Below are 25,046 nucleotides of genomic sequence, written 5' to 3' on the forward strand. Positions count from 1 at the left end.
GGGGCAGCCCCCGCCCGGGCCAGGAACAAGCCACGGCACCGGGACTGGCAGGAGGGCAGGGAGGGCGGTGCGCCCCGCTCCGCCCCCGGCCCCTCCCCGGGGCGGCCGTCCCCGCGGCCCCGGCGCCAACCCGCCCATGCCCCGCGCCGCCGGTTTCGTTTTCGTTTCCTCGCCGCGGTGGGTGGAACGTCCCGGGGCGGGGCTGCCCGGGGCCGGCCCGCCGAGCGCGGCTCCAGCCGGGGAAGGCAGCCGTGCAGCGGCCATGGCGTTCGCCGCCCAAGTGCTGCGGGTGCTGTGCGCCAGCGGCGGCTGCCTGGAGCAGGGTGAGCTCCAGCAGCGAGTGCCGGGCCGGCCCACGACGGAGCAGCTGGCGCTGGTGCTGCGGGACGCGCAGCGGTTCACGCTGGTGCAGCGGCCCGGCGAGGCGGGGGTGGTGGCGGCGGTGGTGGCCACCAGCCCCGTGCGGCTATGCCAGGAGCACGGCGCGGGCTGCGAGGGGCAGTGCGGGCGGCTGCACCTCTGCAAGTACCACGTGAAGGGGGTCTGCCGCAACCAGCAGGCGAGGTGAGGGGCGGGGGGTGGCCCGGGGCTGCCGGCGGGGACACCCCCCCAGCGCTGTCCGGGCCGGGGGCGGGCAGGCGGGGCTGGGCCCTGCGGGGGGGGGGGGGGGGGCGTTTGCCCGGGGATCGTGTGCTGCTTCTTGCCCCGGGGCGCGGTTGCCGTCCGCGGAGCCCCCTTTCCCCTCGGCGGCCTCCCTTCCCCGCGGGGGCCGCGGCCTCGCCCGGCCTTGGGGGGCCACGAAGCGAAGCCGCCGGTGCCCTGCCCCGTTGCCGTTCGTAGTGCTCGCCGAACGCGTTTGTGGGGAAGAGGAGTGTTCTGGAGAGAAAAGTCTGTTACTTTTACGAGCCGGCGGGGGCTGCGACCGCTTCCGCCTCCGGCGGTGCGGGCGGGTGGCGGCTGAGAGCTTGGGCCTGGAACCGCCTTGTCCTGTGGGGTGAGGGGGACTCTGCCTCGGGGGGCTCGGCCTTGCGTTCGGTGTGCCCCCTTCAGTGGAAGGAGACTTCAGTAGAGGCCTCGCTGCTCTTTTCCGTGTCCTTTTGTTCCTTTTTTCCAAACCCCCCCCCCCCCCCCCCCCGAAGGAGAGAGGCACAAGCGGTTGTTTCACAGACTTTGGGTTGCAAAACTTCCTCCCCCGCTCGCCACCCTGCTTCTGGCGCTTCCGCCCCGTAGGGTCCGTGCGAGGGTGAAAGCTTTGTGGTCGTCCTCCCTCCCCCCCCCCCCCCCCCCCCCCGCACACGCTGCTGCACGCAGGAAATCTGGGCAGTTTGTGCTGCGTGAAGTTGGGGAATGTGCTTATTGATTTTAACCCATTTAACCATTACGGTGTTTTCTCACGCATGGTTGTGAGCTGCAGGTCAAAAATGCCAATATTGTCAGACTACACTAATGCTGTAATGACTGTAAATCAGAAATCGTGTGGCAATTATCCTCAGTAATTATGTAAATCACGTAATTACTTTATAAAGGAGTGCTACAGATTTTTCTGAAACTGGCTGATTTGGTGTTCTTTTTAAACTGTTTAGTGTAATACCAATGGGTTAGCAAAATAGTGCTAGTCTGTTACACTCATTTTGCACTTGGGTTTTTTAACTTGTAGGAAGGAATGCAGATTTGTTCACAACTTCCACTCGGACCACAATCTCTGTGTTCTAAAGCAATATGGACTTGAGATTTTAAACAGTGATGAACTTCGCCAGCTTCTGCTTCAAAATGACGTTTCCCTCTTACCAGAGGTCAGTAGTACTGCGACAGTTTCTTAGCCTTGTGTTTCAGTGATCATCACAAAGTGGAAGAGGCTTGATACTGGCTGGAGATGTTAGGTGTCAGTTTAGTTAGCATAATGCAAATCTAAAACTTTAAATCTGCATCCTGTGTTCTTGTCTGTGGTGGGTTGACCCCAGCTGGCACCTAAGCGCTCATACAGCCCCTCACTCACTCCCCTCTCCCCTGCCCCAGCAGGACAGGTGAGGGAAAACAAGAACAACAAAAGTAGCAAAACTTGTGGATGGAGATAAAGACGGTTTAGCAAGTGGAGGAAAGAGTGGAGAAAACAAGTGTTGCAAAGGAAGTTAGTCACCACCTCCCACAAGCAGACCGATGCCCAGCAAGTCTCTGAGCAAGGGCAACCTTGTAAGAAGGACCTACCTCCCCCACCCCCCCCTTTTTTTTTTTTTTTTTTTTTTTTAAGAGCATGACATTATATGGCATGGAATATCCCTTTGGCCAGTTTGGGTTAGCTGTGCCCTCTCTCTGCTTCTTGCCCACCCCCAGCCTACCCAGGGTGGGGGGGCCAGAGTGGAGAAAAAGAGAAAGCCTCGACACTGTGCAAGCACTGCTCAGCAGTAGCTGAAACATAGGTGTGTTATCAACACTGTTATGGTCACAAATCCAAAACATAGCGCGGTATGGTCTGCTATGAAGAAAGTGTCCTGGTTTCGGCTGGGATAGAGTTAATTTTCTTCCTGGTAGCTGGTACAGTGCTGTGTTTTGGATTTAGGATGAGAATAATGTTGATCACACACCGATGTTTTAGTTGTTGCTAAGCAGTGCTTACACTAGTCAAGGACTTTTCAGCTTCTCATGCCCTGCCAGCGAGAAGCTGGGAGGGGGCACAGCCGGGACAGCTGGCCCAAACTGCCCAAAGGGATATCCCATACCATATGACGTCATGCTCAGCATATAAACTGGGTGGAGTTGGCCGGGGGGCAGTGACCACTGCTCAGGAACTGGCTGGGCATCGGTTGGCAGGTGGTGAGCAATTGCATTGTGCATCACTTATTTTGTATATTCTTTTATCATTATTATTATTATTATTATTATTATTATTTTCCCTTCCTTTTCTGTCCTATTTAACTGTCTTTACCTCAACCCACAAATTTTACTCTTTTTTTTTCCTGATTCTCTCCCCCATCCCACTGAGGAGGGGGGCAGTGAGCAGACGGCTGTGTGGTGTTTAGCTGCCTGCCAGGTTAAACCACAACAGAAAGTTAACTTCATCCCAGCCAGATCCAGTACCTCTTACCATCAAATTCAGGTCAAAAAAGTTCACTATTCCAAAACTAGAAAACCAAAGAGTTCAGGTCGTGACACAATAAAATCCACTATCCTACATTTATGTGACTTAGAACAAAATCCCGTCTGCTTGAGAATGTCTGTAAGATGGTTGTTGTCTGTTGAATGATCTTTCTAGACATTAGCAGGGAAAAGGAAAAACTATCAAGTAATCATTTGAAAACAAGAAGAAACTTGTATAAGTCTTTTAAATGCAAATGTAAACACGTAGCTGTAAAAACTTAAAAATCGTGAATTCAAACAGTCTATATGAGCACATTGTACTTTAATCTTTAAATTCTTTTTTTTTTTTTTTCCCTCTACCCAAGGTCTGCTTGCATTATAACAAAGGTGATGGACCTTATGGATCTTGTACCTATAAAAAGATCTGCACCAAACTGCATGTTTGCCAGTACTTTTTGCAGGGACAGTGCAGATTTGGCAGCAGCTGCAAGCGATCCCATGACTTACTAAAGTCAGAATGTTATGAGAAACTGGAGAGACAGGGAATGAGCTCAAACATTATTGAGAAACTACCCTCCATTTATAGGAATATGCATGACATAAAAAATGGCAACAGGAGCATGTATGACACAGAAGATGCCAAGTCTTCACCATGCAAAGGTAAATGATACCATCTTTTGAAAACATCAGAAGAAGAGTCACTATAGTGAATGTAACGTTCTCACAGATGTCATTAAGAAAAACAAAACTGAATTCACATTTTGATGTGTCTTTTAGGAGGGACCTTGCACCTATCTCATTGACAGAGGTTTGTGTTTTGACAAGTGAAGTGGATTTCAAGGCATTATGGGTTTCTGAGAAACGAAGTGCTTGTTGTTCATAAAAATCTTAAATTTGGGGTTAGAAGAGCATAACAGGAACTGGAAATAGGGAGATCTATAATTTTTTTTTCTTGGTAAAAAACATAAACAAGGGTAGAGAACTGTTTAAGAATAGGGGTGGTGTTTACTTGTCTGATTATAAGCTATTTTATCCATTTTTTTCTTTAATGTAGCAATTGTCTAGCATGAGAATTCACAGACAGCAGTATCCTAGTTAATTCTCAGAGTTGTGATATTTTGTTTGTTCTTTTCTTTTGAAGTTCCTTAGAATTGTAAGTGTCCTGGTTTTGGCTGGGATAGAGTTAATTTTCTTTCTAGTAGCTGGTACAGTGCTGTGTTTTGGATTTAGGATGAGAATAATGTTGATAACACACCGATGTTTTAGTTGTTGCTAAGCAGTGCTTACACCAGTCAAGGACTTTTCAGCTTCTCATGCCCTGCCAGTGAGAAGCTGGGAGGGGGCACAGCCAGGACAGCTGGCCCAAACTGGCCAAAGGGATATTCCATACCATATGACACTCAGCATATAAGCTGGGGGGGAGTTGGCCGGGGGGGCCACTGCTTGGGGACTGGCTGGGCATCAGTTGGCAGGTGGTGAGCAATTGCGTTGTCCATCACTTATTTGGTATATTCTTTTATCGTTATTATAATTATTATTATTATTATTTTCCCTTCCTTTTCTGTCCTATTAAACTGTCTTTACCTCAACCCACAAATTTTACTCTTTTTTTCCCTGATTCTCCCCCACCCCACTGAAGGGGGGGCAGTGAGTGAACGGCTGTGTGGTGTTTAGCTGCCTGCCGGGTTAAACCACAACAGTAAGTTAAGTACAATTTAACAGGAAAGAAAAGGATAACAGAATGGAAAATCCAAGTGTGTGTGTTTGTCGTGGTTTAACCTCAGTCGGCAACTAAGCACCACACAGCCGCTCGCTCACTCCCCCCCACCTGGTGGGATGGGGGAGAGAATTGGAAGAGTAGAAGTGAGAAAAACTCGTGGGTTGAGATAAAAACAGTTTAATAATTGAAATAAAATAATAATAATAATACACAAAGCAAGTGATGCACAGTGCAATTGCCCACCACCCGCTGACTGATGCCCAGCCAGTCCCCGAGCAGCGGCCCCCCCGGCCAGCTTTCCCCCAGTTTATGTACTGAGCATGACATCACATGGTATGGAATGTCCCTTTGGCCAGTTTGGCTGTGCCCCCTCCCAGCTTCTTGTGCACCTCCAGCCTTCTCAGTCAGTAGAGCATGGAAAACTAAAAAGTCCTTGGCTAGTGTAAGCATTACCTAGCAACAACTAAAACATCAGTGTGTTATCAACATTGTTCTCCTCCTAAATCCAAAACACAGCACTGTACCAGCTACTAGGAAGGAAATTAACTCTATCCCTGCCGAAACCAGGACAGTGTTCATCTCTGCTATTCTCCCTGCAGTTCCTTCTTCCCTTCTTTGTTTCCTGAGGTGTGCTTTAATTTACGGACATATCAAATTTTGCGACTTCAGATTTTATAGCTGCCAGTGTGAACAGCTGTGTGGAATGCACGGTTCACTTAAGTCCATCTAGAAATGTAAAGGTATTGGATTCTATTCTCATTTTGTAGTGATAGCTAAAAACTGTATCTGAGGAAATTAGCAGTTATAGGAAAGTCAAGTTCAGAAAGGCTGGATAAAGGGGTAGGACTTTTGAGTACACAAGACTATCAAAGACTTCAATGTCTTTCTGGAGCTGAATGCAGTTATGTAGTTAGAAAAACTGTTATTAGGCATCTTCCCTACCCGTAGGTGCACTTTTAAGGGGCTTGTTGAAACCTGAAATTAATGAGGCTTATAATTCTCCCCTCTAGAGAGAAAACACAGCTCTAGCCAACAGTCCTCAACTACAAATGATGATGATGAATTGGAACAGATCTGTTTATATCACCTGTACAGAAGTTGTGGCTTTAAAGGTAGGTTGTGACTGTAGGAAGTCCAGTCTGTTTTCCTTTTCTCATAAAGAGGAAGTGATAGACCTCTTTCACAGAAAGGGGAAGCTTCAGAGCTTATGCTTATCTTTAGTTAAATCTCATTGTAATCTTGAGTGATGGTAAGAAAGCATCTGGCCTACCTGGCATAGCAAACAAAGGAGCTGTTTTGGTTTACTCTGAAATGTATATCAGCCTGTGTTGGAGATTGGCTACTCCACCTGTGTTAACCTAAGGGATTGCTGAGTGATAGGAATCCTATTTCCAAATAGCTGCAAAAGATACTCTGAATTCTACATTCTTCCATGTTTCTTCTAGCACTCTTCTGTTCCATCTGTCTGAGCTGTCTCCCTTTCAAAATGTTCCAACTTGTCCAGGAAAAAGGCTGCTGTGCCAGCTTTCTTGTTGGGGTGTCCTTTTGTCATCCTTTTCCTTCTTGATGCTCTTGACCTGTAGTAGCTCCCTGATGTACTGCACACCTCATATGAACTGTGTGGTGCAGTCCTCTTGATTTTCCCTGTCGTTAAGTTGCCTGTTGTTCTACTATGAAAGCTAGCCTCAAGTTTATGCGTATGTGTACTGGTGATGTGATCTTCACTCCTTTTGAGGTGTGACTGCATACTGACTCTTCGAATGATTTCCGAGTAACGCTTGTGATACCTGGGCCACTGCTACCAGTACTCTTGTTCCTGGTGAGGCCTGGACCGTTAGAGACTTCTTGAAGTCTCTAAATGAGCTACCTCCTATTCTAAAACTTAGCACTGTTTTTTTCCTTAGTAATACCATTTTGGGACTAAGTGCTTAAGCATAGATATTTGAGTCTACACTCTTATTCTATACACAAAATAATAGCCTTGTGTGAGCTTGTGATCTTGATTAATTGTAAATTTTTGTCTCTGAAACTGAGAAGACAGAACGGTCCTTCACCACTGAGCTCCTGCTAGCAATTTTGATGCACAAAGAGAATCTAGTAGGTACAGAAACTGAACTTCTGCCTAAGCTCAAAAATTAAGTTTTGCTTGCTCATGCTGAAAACTTCTGAACTATTGCTTGTAATGATTCCATAGGTGAACACTTTCCATAGCTATGCATTTGATAGTTTCACCAGCTAGTTGTACAGCCCTGAAATGTTGGAGCGTTTCTCATAGCCTGTAAAAATAATGTATCTCTTTTATAGACAAGTGTATCAGAACTCATTTTCACTTGCCATATAGATGGCAGATCTCTGATGGTAATACCTGGAAGGACTTGAAGAATATGGAAGAAATAGAAAAAGCTTATTGTGACCCCAATAACACCAGGTACAAACTCTTACAAACTTTAATAATGTTTGGAGTTCGCTATGTTGGACCAGGCCCTTAGTGGCTATAAATTGCTATGATTCTATTGCAGTCGTTACATAAGTAGCTTTGTTTGGTATTCTTCTACTGACCTCACTTTGATGATCTGCTGTCGCTGGAGGTCTGATCCATTGTGACTTACTTATGCCTGGAGTCTGTATAGGACCCTCTGGGTTACTGTACTGGGTTTGGCTGGGCTGGAGTTAACTTTCTTCGTAGCAGCCCATATAGTGCTGTGTTCTGGATTTGTGACTAAAACAGTGCTGATAATGTACCAGTGTTTTAGGTGTTGCTGAGCAGTGCTTGCCCAGAGCCAAGGCTTTCTCTTTTTCCCACTCTGTCCTGCTCCTCTGCAGTAGGTAGGCTGGGGGTGGGCAAGGGGTTGGGAGAGGATCAGCTGGTACAGCTGACCTGAACTGACCGAAAAGGATCTCCCATACCATGTAACATCATGCTCAGCAAAAAAACCTGGGGCAGAGGAGGAAGAGGGTTGGGTTTTTGGTTTCCAAGGTAGCTGCTGTTTGGAGGCTGGCTGGGCATTAGACTGCCTGTGGGAGGTAGTGAGTCATTTGCTTTGCTTTGCTTTACTTATTTATTTATTTGTCTATTTACACACACACACAGCCCTTCTTCATCTATTGAACTGCCTCTATATTGACCCACAACTTTTCTCGCTTTTGCCCTTCCTATTTTCTGCCTTCTGTCATGCAGAGGAGAGGAGTAGGAGTGAGCGAACAGCTGTGTGTGTACTTGGTTGCTGGCCAGGGTCAATCCACCACAGTTATTTTATGTGACTGACCCATAGACTCTAGTATTCTTTGCTGTGAAAAAAATTATAAATACTTCCTACTGCTGCTACCATAGGAAGTCTTAATTCTCACTAAGAATGGCTGGAAAACTGCAGAGAATGGTGATTTTATCACAAGTACTTGTGGGAATCTGTCTTTGGTTAGAGCTTGTCAATACACAGCTTGACCCCATTCTCTTTCACATTTTGAGATGGAGGATGGAAAGATAGCATGAGATTTGCCCCTCCCGCCCCCTTTTCCCCCAGTCCATATTGTGGAACTGGTAGAATACCTTGTGTACCTGGAGAGAGAGATACTCTTGGGTGCAGAGAACCATTAAGAATATGGAAATACCTTTAAGAGTTTGGAATTGTTTATGTAGCAGGAAGAGGGTATTGGAAGGGGCTCATACCAGTATGCTGTGTCCCATGCTGGAGAATTTACCTAGCCCTCTTATGTTACGTTAGAGGCTCTTTGAAGCCGTGCTTAAGTTATAAGAGTGTTCTGATTAGAATATAGTTGGTTAGGAAGAAGGCAGTGTACATGTTACACTGTTTCTGTTCATCTCATGTAACTCACTAATTTATGAGTTGATAATGGTACTGTGCATGGAACCAATGTGAGATGTAATACTGTAATGCAAAATAGTACAAACACAAGACAGAGCTGGGATTATTGTGGAAACTGCAGGTTTGTGTTCTGCTTTTGAGTGATGTTGACTTAATTTGCAAATTTGTGGTGGGTTTCTGAACATACTGTAAAGCTTCACGAACAGTTCTGATTTTTTTTCTCCCTTTTTTATAGATTTGATAATGGTGTTACTGAAAGTGGCTCTGTCTTGTCATGTATCTGTTTTCCGAATATGTGCTGTGGGTTTGCAAAGGTTAGACGTCTTTCTACAGCCTCCTCTGTGACCAAACCCCCTCACTTCATTCTTACAACAGAATGGATCTGGTACTGGAAAGATGAATGTGGCCAGTGGCAGGAGTATGGAAAAAAAGTAAGTGTGGAGAAATGGGGAGACTCTCAACTCTGTGTTAAAAGTGTACAACTACTGAAAAGTACACAGTGTTTATATCCTTCCCCTCTTTTGTCTGTCTGTCTCCCTCCCTCCCTCTCACTCATACTGTAAAAATGGACTTTAGAGGCCTAATGGGATCTTTCCCCTGCAAATTCGATTGGTTCAGGTAGGGGAGTGCTTACTGGTGAGTCACAAATACTGTTGACAGATAATTTTTCAGCGAGTCATGTCAGATAGGATCACATTAATACATTCTTTTCATTGCTCCTGACTAAAACTTCCTTTTCTGAGGTTCCGGAAGTACTCTGTGCGTCTTTGCTAAGGTCTAGTTGGTGAATGTGCAGTCTCAGTAGTAGTGTTCACCGCATGCACACTTTGCAGTGTAAGTTTAGGCTTCATAACACTGCTTGATTTGTTTTAGGGACAGTTTCAACTGCTTAATATATGGCTTTTGCCTGAAAGCCGCTTATCATGCACAAAGGCTGATACATACTGCAGCCACCATACCATTTGACAGTTGCTGGTTTTTAAACTTGCTTGTATATAACAGACCAGGAGAATCTTTTTTCTCTGGTTTTGTCTTGACAGGATGGTGATCATGCAGCTGCCACTGTCTCCAGCGAAGACCTGGAGAAAGCTTATATAGCCAAAGGTTCTCCAAAGCTGAACTTCAAAGCTGGAAGACATGAATATGAACTCAATTTTGGAGGTAGGTTCTATTTGCCTTGTTTTTTTGTTTTCTCCCTCCGTCCCTCCCAGGTCTTTTGTGGTTTTAAACTACATTACTACAGGAGATAGGAGAGAGAAATTTGAACTTTGAACTGCAATGCTTACAGAGACAGAGCTTCTATCAAAGTTCTCGGGATAAGCGCTGTTCACATAAGCAAAGTGGCATTCCTATTCTTCCAAACCTTTTATTTTTGAGAAGTTCTTGTGCTGGGTTTCAAACTGTCTGCCAGCAAGTCCGAGTGTGACATTGCCATTGATGCTAGCACCAACACAAACGGTGAGAAACTTCTGGGAGACTTGGCAAGCCAGCTTCTTGTCTGCTTTAATCACTGGCTTGCAGAAAAACGAATGCTTGGGCAAGGTGTAGGGTCCAGACAATCCTTAGCATTGCAAGATTTATGTAGCTATTTTCTTTTCATAGCTCTGCCTGTCTGGAAAGGCTGAGGAAATACCTTGACTATGTCAAAGTAGGAAGATGTGTTTCCCAAGAGTTCAGGAAATTTAAGCCACTTGTGATGGCACTGTCCTCTCTGAGCTGTTGCCTTTCCAGGTATCCTTTTCAAAAATCATGGGGAACAGCGGTGGTGGGAATCGGCCTGCCTAGACTGTCATTTTGGTGTAGTTGCCTTTGATCCAACTCTCCATTACTATCTTATTCTGCATGGAAAAAAAAAAAACAAGGAGAAAGGGCATGTGATACGTTGTTTGTGATTCAATTGAAAGCAATGCTGTAATCTTCTCTATAGGCTGGGGAAACTTGTCTGGCTTAGAAGGGAAAATTGCATAGTAAATCAATCCCTTTTCTAAGGTTTGGGCTTTTTTAGTAACTTAGGCAAACATACTCAATGTAGACATCTCACAAAACTTAGTTTCTAGGTTTGGTGGTGCCAAGAGGGTTTGTTTGTTTGTTTGTTTTCTTCCTGTGTATCTCTCTCTGAAGATGAGGCCTCATTCTCCTGGCTGCTACTGACTCTTAGTTGCTGGTATGATGTGGCAGTAGCTACAGAGGTTCCAAGATCCAGAAAGAATGCCTCTAAAATTCAGGTTGCTGTGACTTGTTTCTGTTGGTGGTCAGTAAAAATGAATGGCCTGTGATAGCTGTTAGGTTGTGTTTATAGGGTTTGAAATCTACAACTACATGTAGGAAAACAGTATCTTGATTGCAAATTGAGAAGGAGGGGATGCAATCCATGGAGCAAAAGTAGATACTTATTTTTACAATGATCTTTTTCGGTTAAGTGTGGCTGATGGAACAATGAAGGGAAAATAGCTGCCAGTGTCTATCATTCCTTCTAAAGTTAAGAGCAAAACTGAAACTGAAATCATTCTTGGTGATTTATACAGATAGACCGTGGGTTCCGCATCCTTCTCCGACTTCCCTTTGTGTAGCAAGAAAAAAAGCTCACTGCCTTTTTGTCAACATTTTTGACAAAACAACTTAGTAGCAAGTTTTGCTGCAGTGTGAAGTCTTTCTAAAACATCTTTCTGATTGTTCGGTTTTTTTGTCCCCAGCCATGATTCAGAAAAACATTCGTTACACAACAGAGAGAGAGATTTGCAGAAGACCTAAATTTGTCTCTCAGACAGAGCTAGAAAAGACAAGAGCAAGGTAAACTGCAACTACTCATTCGGAGGTGATGGATTTAGTGCATTGTGAATGCAGTGTCTTCCAAGGGTGTAAATAAGGTGAAGGAGTAGCTGTTAAGGCAATTGTAAAAGAAATTGAGAGGGGAAGGGACATACCTTTCCTACAACAATGTCTAGCCAGGGCAGTATTGCAGCCTGACCAACAGTTTTCAAGCAACTGAGGAGCCTTGGGGGTGAAGGAAGTTTGGGCTTGGCCACAGAAAGTGTGGAAGCATAGAAAATAATTCAACATGTGGCAATGTTGTAGGGAGATACCTTATTAGAGCAGCTGATACAGATGGAAGCAATAACGTTTATGCATACTAGCCCTTTCTGACATCCGAGATCAGTAATTTTCAAAGCCAAGTACAAGTTTAGAAACAATTCTCTTGAGAACAACCAGACAATCTGAGAGGAAAGTAGTAGCTGTTACAGGTGGAGCAAAAGCTGGGAGTCTGCAAGGGGAGAAGTTTTATGTAATTGCATGTAACAGCCAACTTCTTTTACGCATTCCCTTGCAGCACACAGTGCTTGCTTAAACAACACAGGAAAGAGCAGCTAAACACACTAATTAAAATTGGGGTGGAAGCAGAGGGGAGGGCTGTATCTATCCTGTTTCTGTCATACTAATGTGATACTGGATGCATTTTTATTTATCTAGCCCAAGAGCTACACTGAGTTTTTCAACTCTTTGCAACTAAGAGAACTTCTTTCATGTTTAGTTCAGTGTATATCTAATTTTTTTTCTCATTTGGCATCTTGCTTCCTGCCATAAGTCTTGACATGATGATTTAGAACAAATATTTTCATGTACTGAACTGAAAAGATAATTTTGAAATATTTCTGAATATGTTCAGTTGCCTATACTCTCCCTAAACTTCGCAAAAATGTTTAGTATTATGTATACATAAAATGTAGGGATTTGTTTTGTTTTAATTACCTATTTGTAATGTCTTGTAATGTACAGGGGCTTTAAACATACAGAACAGTTTAAGGGCATTCCAGCTCACTGGGACAAATCTGCCCTGCCTGATCTGGGATTCAAGGTTTGGAGCTTTTTGTTTTTTCTCTCCATCAGTTTTGTCACATACAGGTTTGTTACATCTCAAGTTCAGTGTTTCTTGTGCATTTGTAGATGACCGTTTCTTATGTAACGTAATGCAGAGGTGTCGGTAAATTCGAGCCTGATAATCACACTGGGCAGACCCAGTGGTGAAACTAGACCCAAATTTAAACTAACAAACGGTGGCAGTATAACCATGGCAACATTGACTTTCACTGCTACTATTTATCCCTTTCCTTCGCAAATTTGCCTGAAGCTTATGCTGTATTAGCTAGACTGTTACTGGTGCCCAAGATACAGAGCTTTGAAGTCCAGCATGTGCTGAAGCATCAGAGATAAATCATGCCTCTAAACTTCAGGGTAGCCATTCCCTGAGCTGTGTATAAGTAGACTGTTGTACGTCTATGGAGCATTGAAGAAATCAGCAGAATTCAGGCTGGGATCGTTTATCAAAATGTACCATAACTCCAGTGGAGTGAACTTGTTTACCTTTGTAACACACCCAGTTAATATCTGCATGGTTTACCTTTGACTTCCTGCCTGCCTCCACCACCACATCTGTCAACTCTAGTAACTATACCTACAGAAAAGATCTTCTTATATGAAGCTTGAAAATTACGAACTTGCAAAATGCAAATCCTCAAGAAATTCTCAATAAAAAATAGGGAAGGCTAATGTTGACATTCTTGATGTTCCTAGGGAAAACACGCAAGTAGAAAACTTTGCTTGCTTTCAGGACTGTCATGTAAGGAACTGATTTTTGGCAGTGTGTCCCTACTCTTCCCTAAAATGGTTGATCGAATAAAGCCTTTTCAATTTATTTAAAAACGTAACAGGCAGTGCAGTTTGTGTTCACTGGCTGTAGGGAGTATAAACTATAAAGATTTAAAAAGCATGGGTGTAGACGTACTCTTTGATTTGCTGCAACATAAATTCTCCGTTCTCTTTTTATTTATGTGCTCATTTCTTCTGTGTATTTAAGTACCGTTTGATATATACGTGCAAATGTAGCTCGGCCCAAATATTAAAAGGGGCTGGGTGGCTGCATAAAAGCATGCAGCTCCTTTAATCTCCTGTGAGAGAGCAACCTGGATGTCTTAAACCCCAGGAGTTAATTTTCCCTAGGCAAGAGCTCACTCTTACAGAGCAGGGATCTCTAATCTGCCTTTTTTACAAGAGTACTTTTGCTGCTCTACCTCTGCTTCACAGAAAAGACTTTAAGGGTCTGAGCAGTGCACTAGGTAGGGTGGCTTTGTTAAGATTTGGTAAAAGATGAGAGTAACTTTTTAATCTTTTCCTTATAGCTGATTGAGCTTGACAGTTCTTCTGAAGAATACAAGAAAGTCAAGGTGGACTTTCAACGCACAATGCCCAAAACAATTATTAAAAGGATTCATAGAGTTCAGAACCCATCTCTCTGGGAACTGTATCAATGGTATGTGTAAAATACTGCTCTTGTATGTGTGCATGAAGTTTGTTGTTTCTGCAGTTAGCTGTCTGCTAAAGATAGACACACACGTTCCTGAAATGCAGCTGCATTTAAGAATCTGCTTCCACTCCCCAGCTGAAATACCTAGCTAGGATCAACATGTAGATAAAGAGGTACCGAGAAAACCAAAACTCAGTCAAGACATACAGCTTAGAATAGTCAGATGAGCGCTGTGGGAGGAATCCTTGCTCCTGAGTAAGTGGTTCTGACTTCTGCCAGGCCTGTGTCCAGGACAGCTGCCTTCCACTGAAGCCTTGAACTGGTAATCAGTCACATCTGGCACAAACACTTGTTTGTAGCTGGCCAAAACTGAAACAGCCTTCAAAACTAAATGCAAAACTCACTGATGGAAAGCCTTAATATGAACTCCTGTGTTTAGAAAAAAAATAATGGTAAGATTCCTCCCGCTCTCCCAATAGGCAGTGAATGAAACAAAACATTTTTATTATTAAATGTCTGGAGGCATTTATGTATCATGAAAGCATGTTTGTACACAGCTAGACAGCAAGATACCCTGTATGCCCAAAGTTTAGACATTAATGTCAGGATTTTCAGAATGTACTCTTTGTGTAAAATTGTCTGAGTGCTAGTATGGCTGGAAACTGGGTACAGCCACTGTGGAACTGCAAACGTACTGCTTCTTATTTCAGGCAGAAGGAACAAATGCAGAAGAGCAATCGTGGAAAGGCTGTGGATGAGAGATTTTTATTTCATGGGACCAGTAAAAAATACACTGATGCCATCTGTCAGCAAAACTTTGACTGGAGGATCTGTGGCCTTCATGGGACAGTCTACGGCAAAGGTAGTTTTTCAGCTTTTTCATTAACGCTAGACTTGCTAGAAAATTCTCAGTAGTTACTGCAGTGGTGTGAAGTTAAAAAGAGGGCACTCAGCCAATCTAGGACTTACCTCTGTGATTATGTGGACAACATAGCTGACTTTGGCAATGATCATTTGGAGCTAAGGCATACTGAAAGGCCTTGGCCTCTACATTCTACTCTGTCCTTGTAAGAGAAAAGACAAGCTTGGGAGAGGCCAGTTCTAGGGATGGTTTCTCCTAGAGTCCAGGCTTACTTCTGTTCCAATTTCTCCAAGCTCCTACAGGAAGGCAAAGTGGCATTATTTGGGGTTTTTTCCAGGAATGTAAATGCCATCCTGGTTACGGGCTTTTTGCCTTGTTAGCAAATTATATTCCTTTACATTGTGCTGTGTACAGGAAAGGACCAACATACCAAGTGAAATAGCCAAGACACAGGCTGACTGACTGACTACCCACCCATCCGCTTGAATACTTTGTAACTCTCAGAAATAGAATCATAGAGTCATAGAATAGTTTGGGTTGGAAGGGACCTCTAAAGGTCATCTAGTCCAACCCCCCTGCCGTGGGCAGGGACATCTTCAACTAGATCAGGTTGCTCAGAGCCCCGTCCAGCCTGACCTTGAATGTTTCCAGGGATGGGGCAGCCACCACCTCTCTGGGCAACCTGTGCCAGTGTTTCACCACCCTCAGCATAAAAAATGTCTTCCTTATATCTAGTCTAAATCTACCCCCCTTTAGTTTAAAGCCATTCCCCCTTGTCCTGTCGCAACAGGCCTTGCTAAAAAGTTGGCTGCCATCTTTTTTATAAGCCCCCTTCGAGTACTGATAAGCTGCAATGAGGTCTCCCCGAAGCCTTCTCTTCTCTAGGCTGAACAACCCCAACTCTCTCAGCCTTTCTTCATAGGAGAGGTGTTCCATCCCCCTGAGCATTTTTGTGACCCTCCTCTGGACCCGCTCCAACAGGTCCGTGTCTTTCTTATGCTGAGGGCTCCAGAGCTGGACGCAGTCCTCCAGGTGGGGTCTCGCCAGAGCGGAGTAGAGGGGCAGAATCACCTCCCTTGACCTGCTGGCCATGCTTCTTTGGATGCAGCCCAGGATACGATTGGCCTTCTGGGCTGCGAGCGCACATTGCTGGCTCACGTCCAGCTTTTCACCCACCAGTACCCCCAAGTCCTTCTCGGCAGGGCTGCTCTCAATCCCTTCATCCCCCAGCCTGTACTGGTACTGGGGGTTGCCCCAACCCAGGTGCAGGACCTTGCACTTGGCCTTGTTAAACCTCATGAGGTTCACACAGGCCCACTTCTCGAGCTTGTCCAGGTCCCTCTGCATGGCATCCCGTCTGCAAACTTGCTGAGGGTGCACTCGATCCCACTGTCTGTGTCATTGATGAAGATATTAAACATTACTGGTCCCAGTACGGACCCCTGCGGGACGCCACTTGTTCTAATGAATATTACTAGCCTCTGTCGGGAGAGGGACTTGGGTGAGATTGGGGAAAGTGGACACCTAGGGTCAGGAGGAAATCTTTTTGAGGAATATGATAACATTTAAAACATTACTTGTGTGGCTTTTTAATATGTGTGCTGTGAAAAATAAAAGTGTAGGTAATACATAGTGGTCATTTTCACTAAGAAGGATGTACAGGATAAGTGAAGGCTTTGGAAAGGCCGTTCATGAACTGCTTAATGGATTTGTTTATGAATTTGCTTTCACACTGTATCACTTCCTTCCCTGCAATTTTGGTGTCTTACCAACTCTGTCTTGGTGTCTCTTCTGCAGGAAGCTATTTTGCAAGGGATGCATCTTATTCTGACAACTACTGCAGAGAAGACTCATACACCAAGACCATGTTTCTGGCACGGGTGCTGGTGGGGGAGTTCACTCTTGGTAGTCCTTCTTATGTTCGGCCTCCCTTGAAGGACAACCAAAACTTCTACGACAGTTGTGTGAATAGCTCTTCAAACCCTTCTATCTTTGTCATCTTTGAGAAGCAGCAGATTTATCCAGAGTATCTCATAGAATACATTCACCAGGCATTGGCAAAAATGCTATAGCAGCAAAACCTGTCATCATTATGTTTAGCTGGTATAAACATTTTTTTTTTTAGTATTGGCTTAAGAGAGAAAAAGTGATTTTTAGAAGTTGTGTAATTGGGTAGGTGAGTGTTCAGAAACATTTATTCTCTATCCTTTCTGTGCAATAGAAAACAAGGGGTAAAAAGACACAAGTGATGTCTTAGAATTCTTAAAATCCTGTGTCTGTCTCCTATTCTTTAACAGGTATTATGTTTCCCTGCATTACTAGAGACTTTTATAAATTTATTAGATGAATTCACTGATGGTTTTAACATGAGGATTGGCTATGACTGCCAAGTTTAAACAATATTTAGTTATAATTGTTTCAGGATAGATCTTTACACATGCTCGTTCATCAGAGGCTGTCTCCTTCTACCTGTTTATCTTTTAACTCAAAATTTGATAAAACCTGCTTTTTTTAATAATCTGTCTCCTGTAACAGTAGACATTCAAGTGATTGCAAATGAGACTGTACAATCTCTGTCTCTGTGCTCAACTCATTGCATAAATTCTTAGCAGCACTGGTTTTTGTCCCTACTTAATCTTCACCAACAAAGCCTCAAAAATTAAACTTTGTTGTTGAAAAGGAACAAAGACTTATTTTCACTTGTTAATTTTCTCATTTAAAAGAAGTACCAAAGACATGAAGCACAGCAGGCGTTGCCTGGTGCTGTGCTACTCAGTTGACATACTCTATCAAATAAATGTTGTATTTTAGGTCTGTGAGAACACAAGTTTTTCATGACTTTCCCTGTGAGAGAGTGCGTGCTGGCAGGTGCCAGAGCAGGGGGGGAGAAGAGGAGGCAACTCACTCTGTCACTTAAGAATATCATACTTAGGAGTGAAATACACTGCTTGCACTGCTTGATTAGCAATACCCTGTTTCTGTGGAGCAACTTTATGGTTCTCTTACAGCTGTTGGGAAGGACAGTGAGTGACTGTCTCTTGTTAGGTGTACTGTCCCTTTGGTTGCAGGAGATACCTTGATTATACAGGTAACCAGTGTATCTTTGGACTTTCTTGCAGGAAAAATGTGCGTACCTGGGGAGTGGTCTTCAGCCACAGAGCTGAAACCTTTAAAAATCTGAAGATTAAGTTGAATATTTAGTTGTTCCTAGCTGTGCTGGTTTTGGCTGGGATAGAGTTAATTTTCTTCACAGTAGCTAGTATGGGGCTATGTTTTGGATTTGGGCTGGAAACACTGTTGATAATACAGCGATGTTTTAGTCACTGCTGAGCAGTGCTGACACAGTCAAGGCCTTTTCTGCTCCTCACACCATCCCACCAGCGAGTAGGCTGGGGGTGCACAAGAAGTTGGGAGGGGACACAGCCGGGACAGCTGACCCTAACTGACCAAAGGGATATTCCACGCCATATGACGTCATGCTCAGCATATAAAGCTGGGGGAAGAAGAAGGAAGGGGGGGATGTTTGGAGTGATGGCGTTTTGTCTTCCCAAGTAACCATTACGCGTGATGGAGCCCTGCTTTCCTGGAGATGGCTGAACACCTGCCTGCCGATGGGAAGGAGTGAATGAATTCCTTGTTTTGCTTTGCTTGTGTGCATGGCTTTTGCTTTACCTATTAAACTGCTCTTATCTCAATCCACGAGTTTTCTCGCTTTTACCCTTCCGATTCTCTCCCCCTTCCCACTGGCGGGGAGTGAGCGAGTGGCTGTGTGGGGCTTAGTTGCCGGCTGGGGTTAAACCACGACACCAGCAAAAGATGTTATTAGTGTTGAGCAGCCAGCATACATGTATGCAAATAATCAAAAAACTTGAACTGTCAAGTATTTCTTAAGATTAAAGTTGCTGATGCATGGACAGATACTTTATCACAGCTTTAATGCTCCTAAATGAGTACTTCTTAGCTATAATGTACTGCAAAAGCCTTAAGATATACTTTGTATAGGACCTGTATTCTAGAAGCGCTTCTTTTTAATTCATCTGGATGATGATTGACAGGTGTACACTGACTAGCTCTTTATTACTTCAGCACTGTGAACCAGGAACTTAGCTATGATTAGCTGGAGTAAGGCTGTGCAGAACTCCTTTTTATATGAACTGTAAAACTAGAAGCATGATATCTAAAGTAAAATACTCCTATTCATGTTTAAACCCAGTAAAACACAGGCTGTGGAAAAGCAAGTTGACTGTATTTTTTCTTTTGAAAGATTTGTAGTACAACATACATGATAAATCTCATGTCAGCAAATGACCTTGTCAGCAAATACTATGTTCATTGAGGAGGATAACATTGTGTATGAAAGCTTTCATACCTGTGCAGAGTAAGATTTTTCTGCCAAAACAAAAAACATGTTCATCTACACGTTTATGGCAAATGAGAATACTGGTAGGATGCCTTTCTTCCTCTGAACATAACCAGCATTTCAGCTAAGAACTGGAATAGCTAAAGTCACGTTAATCTTTCACCAGAAAATTGAAACAAACATTTTTTCATGCAAAAAGTTGAGATATTTTTTAATAACATTTTTGATGGCTAGTAATATTTTTAAAACCTTTAAATTAATTCTTGGAGGAAATGTGTAAGGATTGTGTAAGTAAAATAACTGGAATAAAATGTGTGGTTGTGTTACTTTGTTATCTGTTATTTCTCCATTAACAAAAGTAAAGTTACCATGTTTTCCACTTTTGAAACTGCAGTGGTAACTTTCTTGTGTGTAGTAAATAAACAAGTATTCAAACCACTAAATTCCTTGTAATGGTTTTCTGTCTCTACTAAAAGCACCATGTTTCACTATGTTTCTGAGTTCTTGGAAACTTTCTTAAAGATTATAGAATCATAGAATAGTTTGGGTTGGAAGGGACCTCTTCTAAAGGTCATCTAGCCCAACCCCCCTGCCGTGGGCAGGGACATCTTCAACTAGATCAGGTTGCTCAAAGCCCCGTCCAACCTGACCTTGAATGTTTCCAGGGATGGGGCAGCCACCACCTCTCTGGGCAACTTGTGCCAGTGCTTCACCACCCTCAGCGTAAAAAACTTCTTCCTTATATCTAGTCTAAATCTACCCCCCTTTAGTTTAAAGCCATTCCCCCTTGTCCTGTCGCAACAGGCCCTGCTAAAAAGTTGGCCGCCATCTTTTTTATAAGCCCCCTTCGAGTACTGATAAGCTGCAATGAGGTCTCCCCGAAGCCTTCTCTTCTCTAGGCTGAACAACCCCAACTCTCTCAGCCTTTCTTCATAGGAGAGGTGTTCTATCCCCCTGAGCATTTTTGTGACCCTCCTCTGGACCCGCTCCAACAGGTCCGTGTCTTTCTTATGCTGAGGGCTCCAGAGCTGGACGCAGTCCTCCAGGTGGGGTCTCACCAGAGCGGAGTAGAGGGGCAGAATCACCTCCCTTGACCTGCTGGCCACGCTTCTTTGGATGCAGCCCAGGATACGATTGGCCTTCTGGGCTGCGAGCGCACATTGCTGGCTGACGTCCAGCTTTTCACCCACCAGTACCCCCAAGTCCTTCTCGGCAGGGCTGCTCTCAATCCCTTCATCCCTCAGCCTGTACTGGTACTGGGGGTTGCCCCAACCCAGGTGCAGGACCTTGCAGTTGGCCTTGTTAAACCTCATGAGGTTCATGCTGCTGTTAAGTAGTGGAGTCCCTCTACAGCTGTTTGGATTGCATTTGGAAATAAACAGATTAAAGAGTCGTTTGCATTAAATCTAAACTTTAGACAAAAATTGATATTGAACCTCTTTTCTGAGTGAAGAGGGTATCTCGGCTACTTAAGACAAGAAACTGAGCAGGAACAGTGTAATAATCTCTCACTCACTCCCATACCATGTGAGGAGAAAGATAAGCTGTGAAGGTTGTTTCCTTTTTTGATAACAGGTCCATCCTGGCAAGACAGATGGCAAGCCAGCAGAAGCTGAACAACTTTGCTATGCCAGTAGTGTGGTACGGAGCACAGTAGTTTATGAACCCCTGCCCCCCTGCCCGCTGGGCTGGGTAGGGGCCTGGCAGCCAGCCAAGGTCAACCCACCACACCATTTAATGAGTTTTACCTGTAATCAGGTTTGTCATGACATTCTGCCTAGATTTTATAAGATGTGGGTGCCAAAATCCCGTCTGTCAGTGGTGGCAGCAAAGGAGTGGCAGTACACTACCCAGTTCGGATACCTACAGCCTGGCAAAGTAGGGGTGGTGGATAAGAGGAACTTAGGTGGGTGGCACGTACCAGCTATGGTAGTGTGCTCAGTGCTGCTTGGCTTGGAGAAGACTTGCTTCTTAGAAACCATTGCTCAGGGCTGCCTTTGAGCCGAAGAGCCAGTGGGAGTTGTAGAAATGCTGCTTTACTTGGAATACTTCTTCCAGCACAAAACCCAGGAGGATGGCTGTTTTATATGGCCGGGGTTACTGGGACTTAGCTGTTTTATCAGGGGATAGGCTTCACGGGCCTGAATAGCTCCCTTGCACTTCTTGTTTCAGGCCCGGTCACGGCTTCATCTCTACTTGCAAAAATCCTAGCAATTGAGGGAATCCTGCTCCCTCCTTGAAAGTAGCCATAGCACCCAGCAGTGCAGGGAGCAAACATCTTAGAGACTCATCAGACTTTTCACAGTCAGAAGAAAGAGAGCAGGGCCAGTGCGAACCAAGCAATGAAATAAACAGTTTGTAAAGCAGCTTTAAATTCTTTTAGCATATTTACTACTGTAAATGCACAGAAGAGTCTGATATTAGGTGAAGCCTGTGTCCAAGATGGAAACATCATTTAACAAAGGGAAATGAGAAGGTGGTCATTTCAGAAAGTATCACACACACAGAGGAAATTCTGCAGTTTAATGCCAGGTAAGAATAGACGGTTCAAATTTACAATCAATCAAGCATAATAATTTTTAACACCCAGCTCTGTTTTTCCAGGAAAACTATTTATGAAGTACAGAACTGTAAAGGTTTTCTCTCTCAGCACTCATATTAAAAATACTTTATACTGACAGCTTTCCGTCATCATTGCAAAGTCCCAGAAGATGTTTTTAATAGAAGCTTTCCTTTACCAAGCATCCTTTGCTTTGTATCAGCTGTCAGAGAATGACTAAGACCCTTTTGTAAAACAGACATGCCCAATTTGAAACAAACCCACGGCTCAGCAATGCAAGACAACACATTTACTCTTTCTGAGGAGAGAAGTTATTTTAAATCGGCTTCCTTGTTCCTCCCTAGAATCAACTGCTGTTGATTGAAGCGTGCTGTACCACAAATGCTAAGTCACCATAACTTAAAGATATAAAGTTATGTTTTGATGTTGCAAGTATAAACATAACTCCTTTTTTAGTAGTTTTTTTCTAATGAATACTAAAGCCAACTCTGCTCAGGATCGGTTTGGGACTGTGTTATATGGGTGCACAAACACACTGTGATTAACAGGATATTTTTGAAGGGGCAAACAAGCCTTTGACAGCTAACTTCAGACTGGAATGAGCTTCCTGCTCATTCAGGTAGGTGGGATGTTTTTAGGCAAGGCCCATCCAACTTTTTGCCAGTTGTATGTATAAGCTGTACAGTAAATCAGCTGCCAGCACACTACTTTCATGAGGGAAAAATGATGGATAATGTGTAGAAATTAGGGTATATACAGTATATTGCTTTTCAAATAAATAACAATCACTCCATCAGTAATTCATATAACCAGTGCGTCTGTAACAGGGCACTTTATTAGCATGCCAGCGGTGCTCCGTGGAAATAAATAGGAACAATTCCAAGACTGCCAGGTCAGTACTTCACCATGACTACCTGCACAGTTCTGGTTTAAAAAAAAAAAAAAATCCCATGAAAGAAAAAGACAAAATCTTCCAGGAGCAAGAAACAGTAATTTGATCAGTGTTAAGGCAGCGTGTGGGAAGACGGCAGCAAAAGGTGCTTGCTGGAGAGAAACTACAGCTAGTGATCAGTGAGCAGATGGCTCCTTCCAGCAATCCTTGCAGTGAAGCTGAGCAGTCAGTCTTTTCCTACTGCTGCCATGACACTTCTCTGTGCGTACCACCAAGACAGATGCTGTTCCTAAGGAAACCTCGAGCAGAATATGCCAGCAAGCAGAAATTCAACACTTGCAAAGAACCGAAAGGTGCTTCCTTATTCTTATGGTGCCATAAGAATTTTTGCTATTTATAAAAACTTAAAAAAAAAAAAAAGAAAAACAAAGGACCCTGAGACTGAGACCATCTCCTCTCATGGTTTTGTTGTACAGCCAACCAGTTTGTGGTGCCCAGTGAAGGAAATGTCTTTTTTTCAGGTCAATCGATCACTGCTGTGTGATGCTCCACTAGCTGTGTGGTGATTGAAGGGCTTTGTCGAGGAGTAGGAAAGAGCATGGAGGGAATGCGAAGCGTGAAAGCGTACTGCTTTGGCTGTGTAGATGCATGTGCACAGCCATACAGCTTGAATGGATCTATGGTGCTGCTGCAGCTGGCAATCAGAGAAGTTCCTTCCTGATTGGAGTGAGACATTTGGGACATGACCTGCTCCGGGGTCACATGAGGAATCAAGAGCTGCTGGGACTGATGATCCTGGATCCCACTCCCTTGCCATTGGCTTCAGTGCATGCAGCGCTCTTAATGTCCTTGAGTCAATGAGCTAGACAAGGATGGTGCCAACTGCAACGCTTGGAAAGGAAAGGCCTCAAAGCAGTGAAGCAGATGTTGTACCAACACCTTCTGAATACCCTTAAATTTCCTCCAGTCTTCCTGCTTTCATTAAATTTGTATCTTCTTTTCTCCACCTTTCCAACAGCAGTTCAGTAACCAGCAAAACGGCTGCCACCTCATTTCTTTGGTCTTAGCTACTGGAACTTAACTGGTAAACAGGGGAACTCTTCATTCCTCTCCAATTATGTCGATGCAATGTGCCAAGTGCAAATTGTTAATCTAAGCATATTTCAAATCACTTCAAAAGCACGAAGAAGGTGCAACTCCTTCCACTTTACAGACACAGGGAGAGATTAAGCATTGTACAGGAGACTCTGCTTTGATTTTTAGCAGAGTTCAGGATAAAATCCAATGTACTGGATCCCAGGTCTTCTGCTATAACTGTGGTGCCTCTTGGGCTTTTTCTAGAGTAGGGACTTGGAAGTGCATGAGAAGGATGTGTGAGATAATGAATGGTAATTAAAATCTATTGTAAATCTAGTGTACGCTTAACACCTGCTCCATTCATTGAACTTGAGCATGAAAAAAGCATTCTCAAAGATGAGTGAAAGGAAGTGTAATGTAGAATAGCAAGTGAAAGTGGGATGCTTCTTTGCAGATACTATTCACAGCAATCTGAAAACCACCAAATGGCTATGGAGCCCACATCTTATTTTAAGAAGTAACTGGAGGATGTCCCACAGGAGGGCAGTGAGGCAGCACCTGCTGACCATCAGTGGGACTTAGGCTCCTACCTGTCTTTGGGGTTTTGAAAAACAATTATACCCACTGAGTCACTGAACAAGGGCTGCCAATCCCAGGAGGTTTCAGGATGTACATTTTCTTTTAGCGAGATTCCAGCATAATGTAGACTCCATTTTTTGGTCCAAGTGTGGCTTTTGATTTCAGCTGCAAAGGAATCTGAAAGAAAAAAGAGCATCTTATGTACAGTTGTATGTATTTGTTTATGTGTGTATAACACCCCCACATACAGGCAGACATTTTTGCTGGGGGACCAATTCATACCAGGATTACTGTGGAAGCTGTAAAGTACTTGTTTTACAGTCAGCTGTGGTAGTATAATATTAAATAGAATTTACAGCCAGAGGCTGAGGCAGTGGTTGCCCAGGTATATTGTAGATCTGAACAGAAAGAAATTAACTCTGTAAACTCTAGAGCTGCTGAGTAAGTGCCAGGTGCAATACATACAGCAATAGGCATATACTAAAATGCTGAGATCCCATGAAGGATCTACACCCATTCTCTCCCTGTACAAATCAAGATATTTTGGCTGCAGTGTTGCTACAATGCTCTCCACTAAGGTAGGGGTGTGTAACTGTTTTGTTGGAAAAATCATAAAGGTTAAATCACATTTTGATTAAAACGTGCAGTCCAGGCCTCTTATCGCTCCTTATCATGGAAGTGGCTCTAGCAATTTTCTCAAATGAAGAGAAAGTCACAAAGGCAAGTATGCTGTCCTGTCTAGGACACACTGTCAACTCACTGATGTTGACAAGCATGGCTTTCAAGCCTCTGCATGTA

General features: G+C 43.9%; 2 protein-coding genes across 4 annotated transcripts in view; one reads left to right on the forward strand and one right to left on the reverse strand.

Moving 5' to 3' along the window:
- The first annotated feature begins 236 nt into the window (after positions 1-236).
- Positions 237-19,583, forward strand: LOC143161131 (protein mono-ADP-ribosyltransferase PARP12-like). The gene is made up of 12 exons (XM_076339784.1): positions 237-564; positions 1,658-1,793; positions 3,441-3,735; positions 5,806-5,907; positions 7,100-7,223; positions 8,855-9,050; positions 9,660-9,780; positions 11,313-11,409; positions 12,394-12,472; positions 13,794-13,924; positions 14,629-14,780; positions 16,578-19,583. The coding sequence occupies exons 1-12, from the start codon at positions 263-265 to the stop codon at positions 16,850-16,852; spliced, it is 2,010 nt and encodes a 669-aa protein (XP_076195899.1). The 5' UTR covers positions 237-262; the 3' UTR covers positions 16,853-19,583.
- A 2,066-nt stretch (positions 19,584-21,649) lies between these two features.
- Positions 21,650-25,046, reverse strand: part of TBXAS1 (thromboxane A synthase 1) — a 252,781-nt gene continuing 249,384 nt past the window's right edge. For all 3 annotated transcript variants that reach the window (XM_076339807.1, XM_076339797.1, XM_076339816.1), the window contains one exon: positions 21,650-24,425. In XM_076339807.1, coding sequence (XP_076195922.1) covers positions 24,351-24,425 — 75 coding nt within the window. In that variant the 3' untranslated portion in view covers positions 21,650-24,350. The remainder of the gene's footprint in view (positions 24,426-25,046) is intronic.

Source organism: Aptenodytes patagonicus, chromosome 1 (assembly GCF_965638725.1).
Source record: "Aptenodytes patagonicus chromosome 1, bAptPat1.pri.cur, whole genome shotgun sequence".
In the NCBI taxonomy this organism is placed as follows: domain Eukaryota; kingdom Metazoa; phylum Chordata; class Aves; order Sphenisciformes; family Spheniscidae; genus Aptenodytes; species Aptenodytes patagonicus.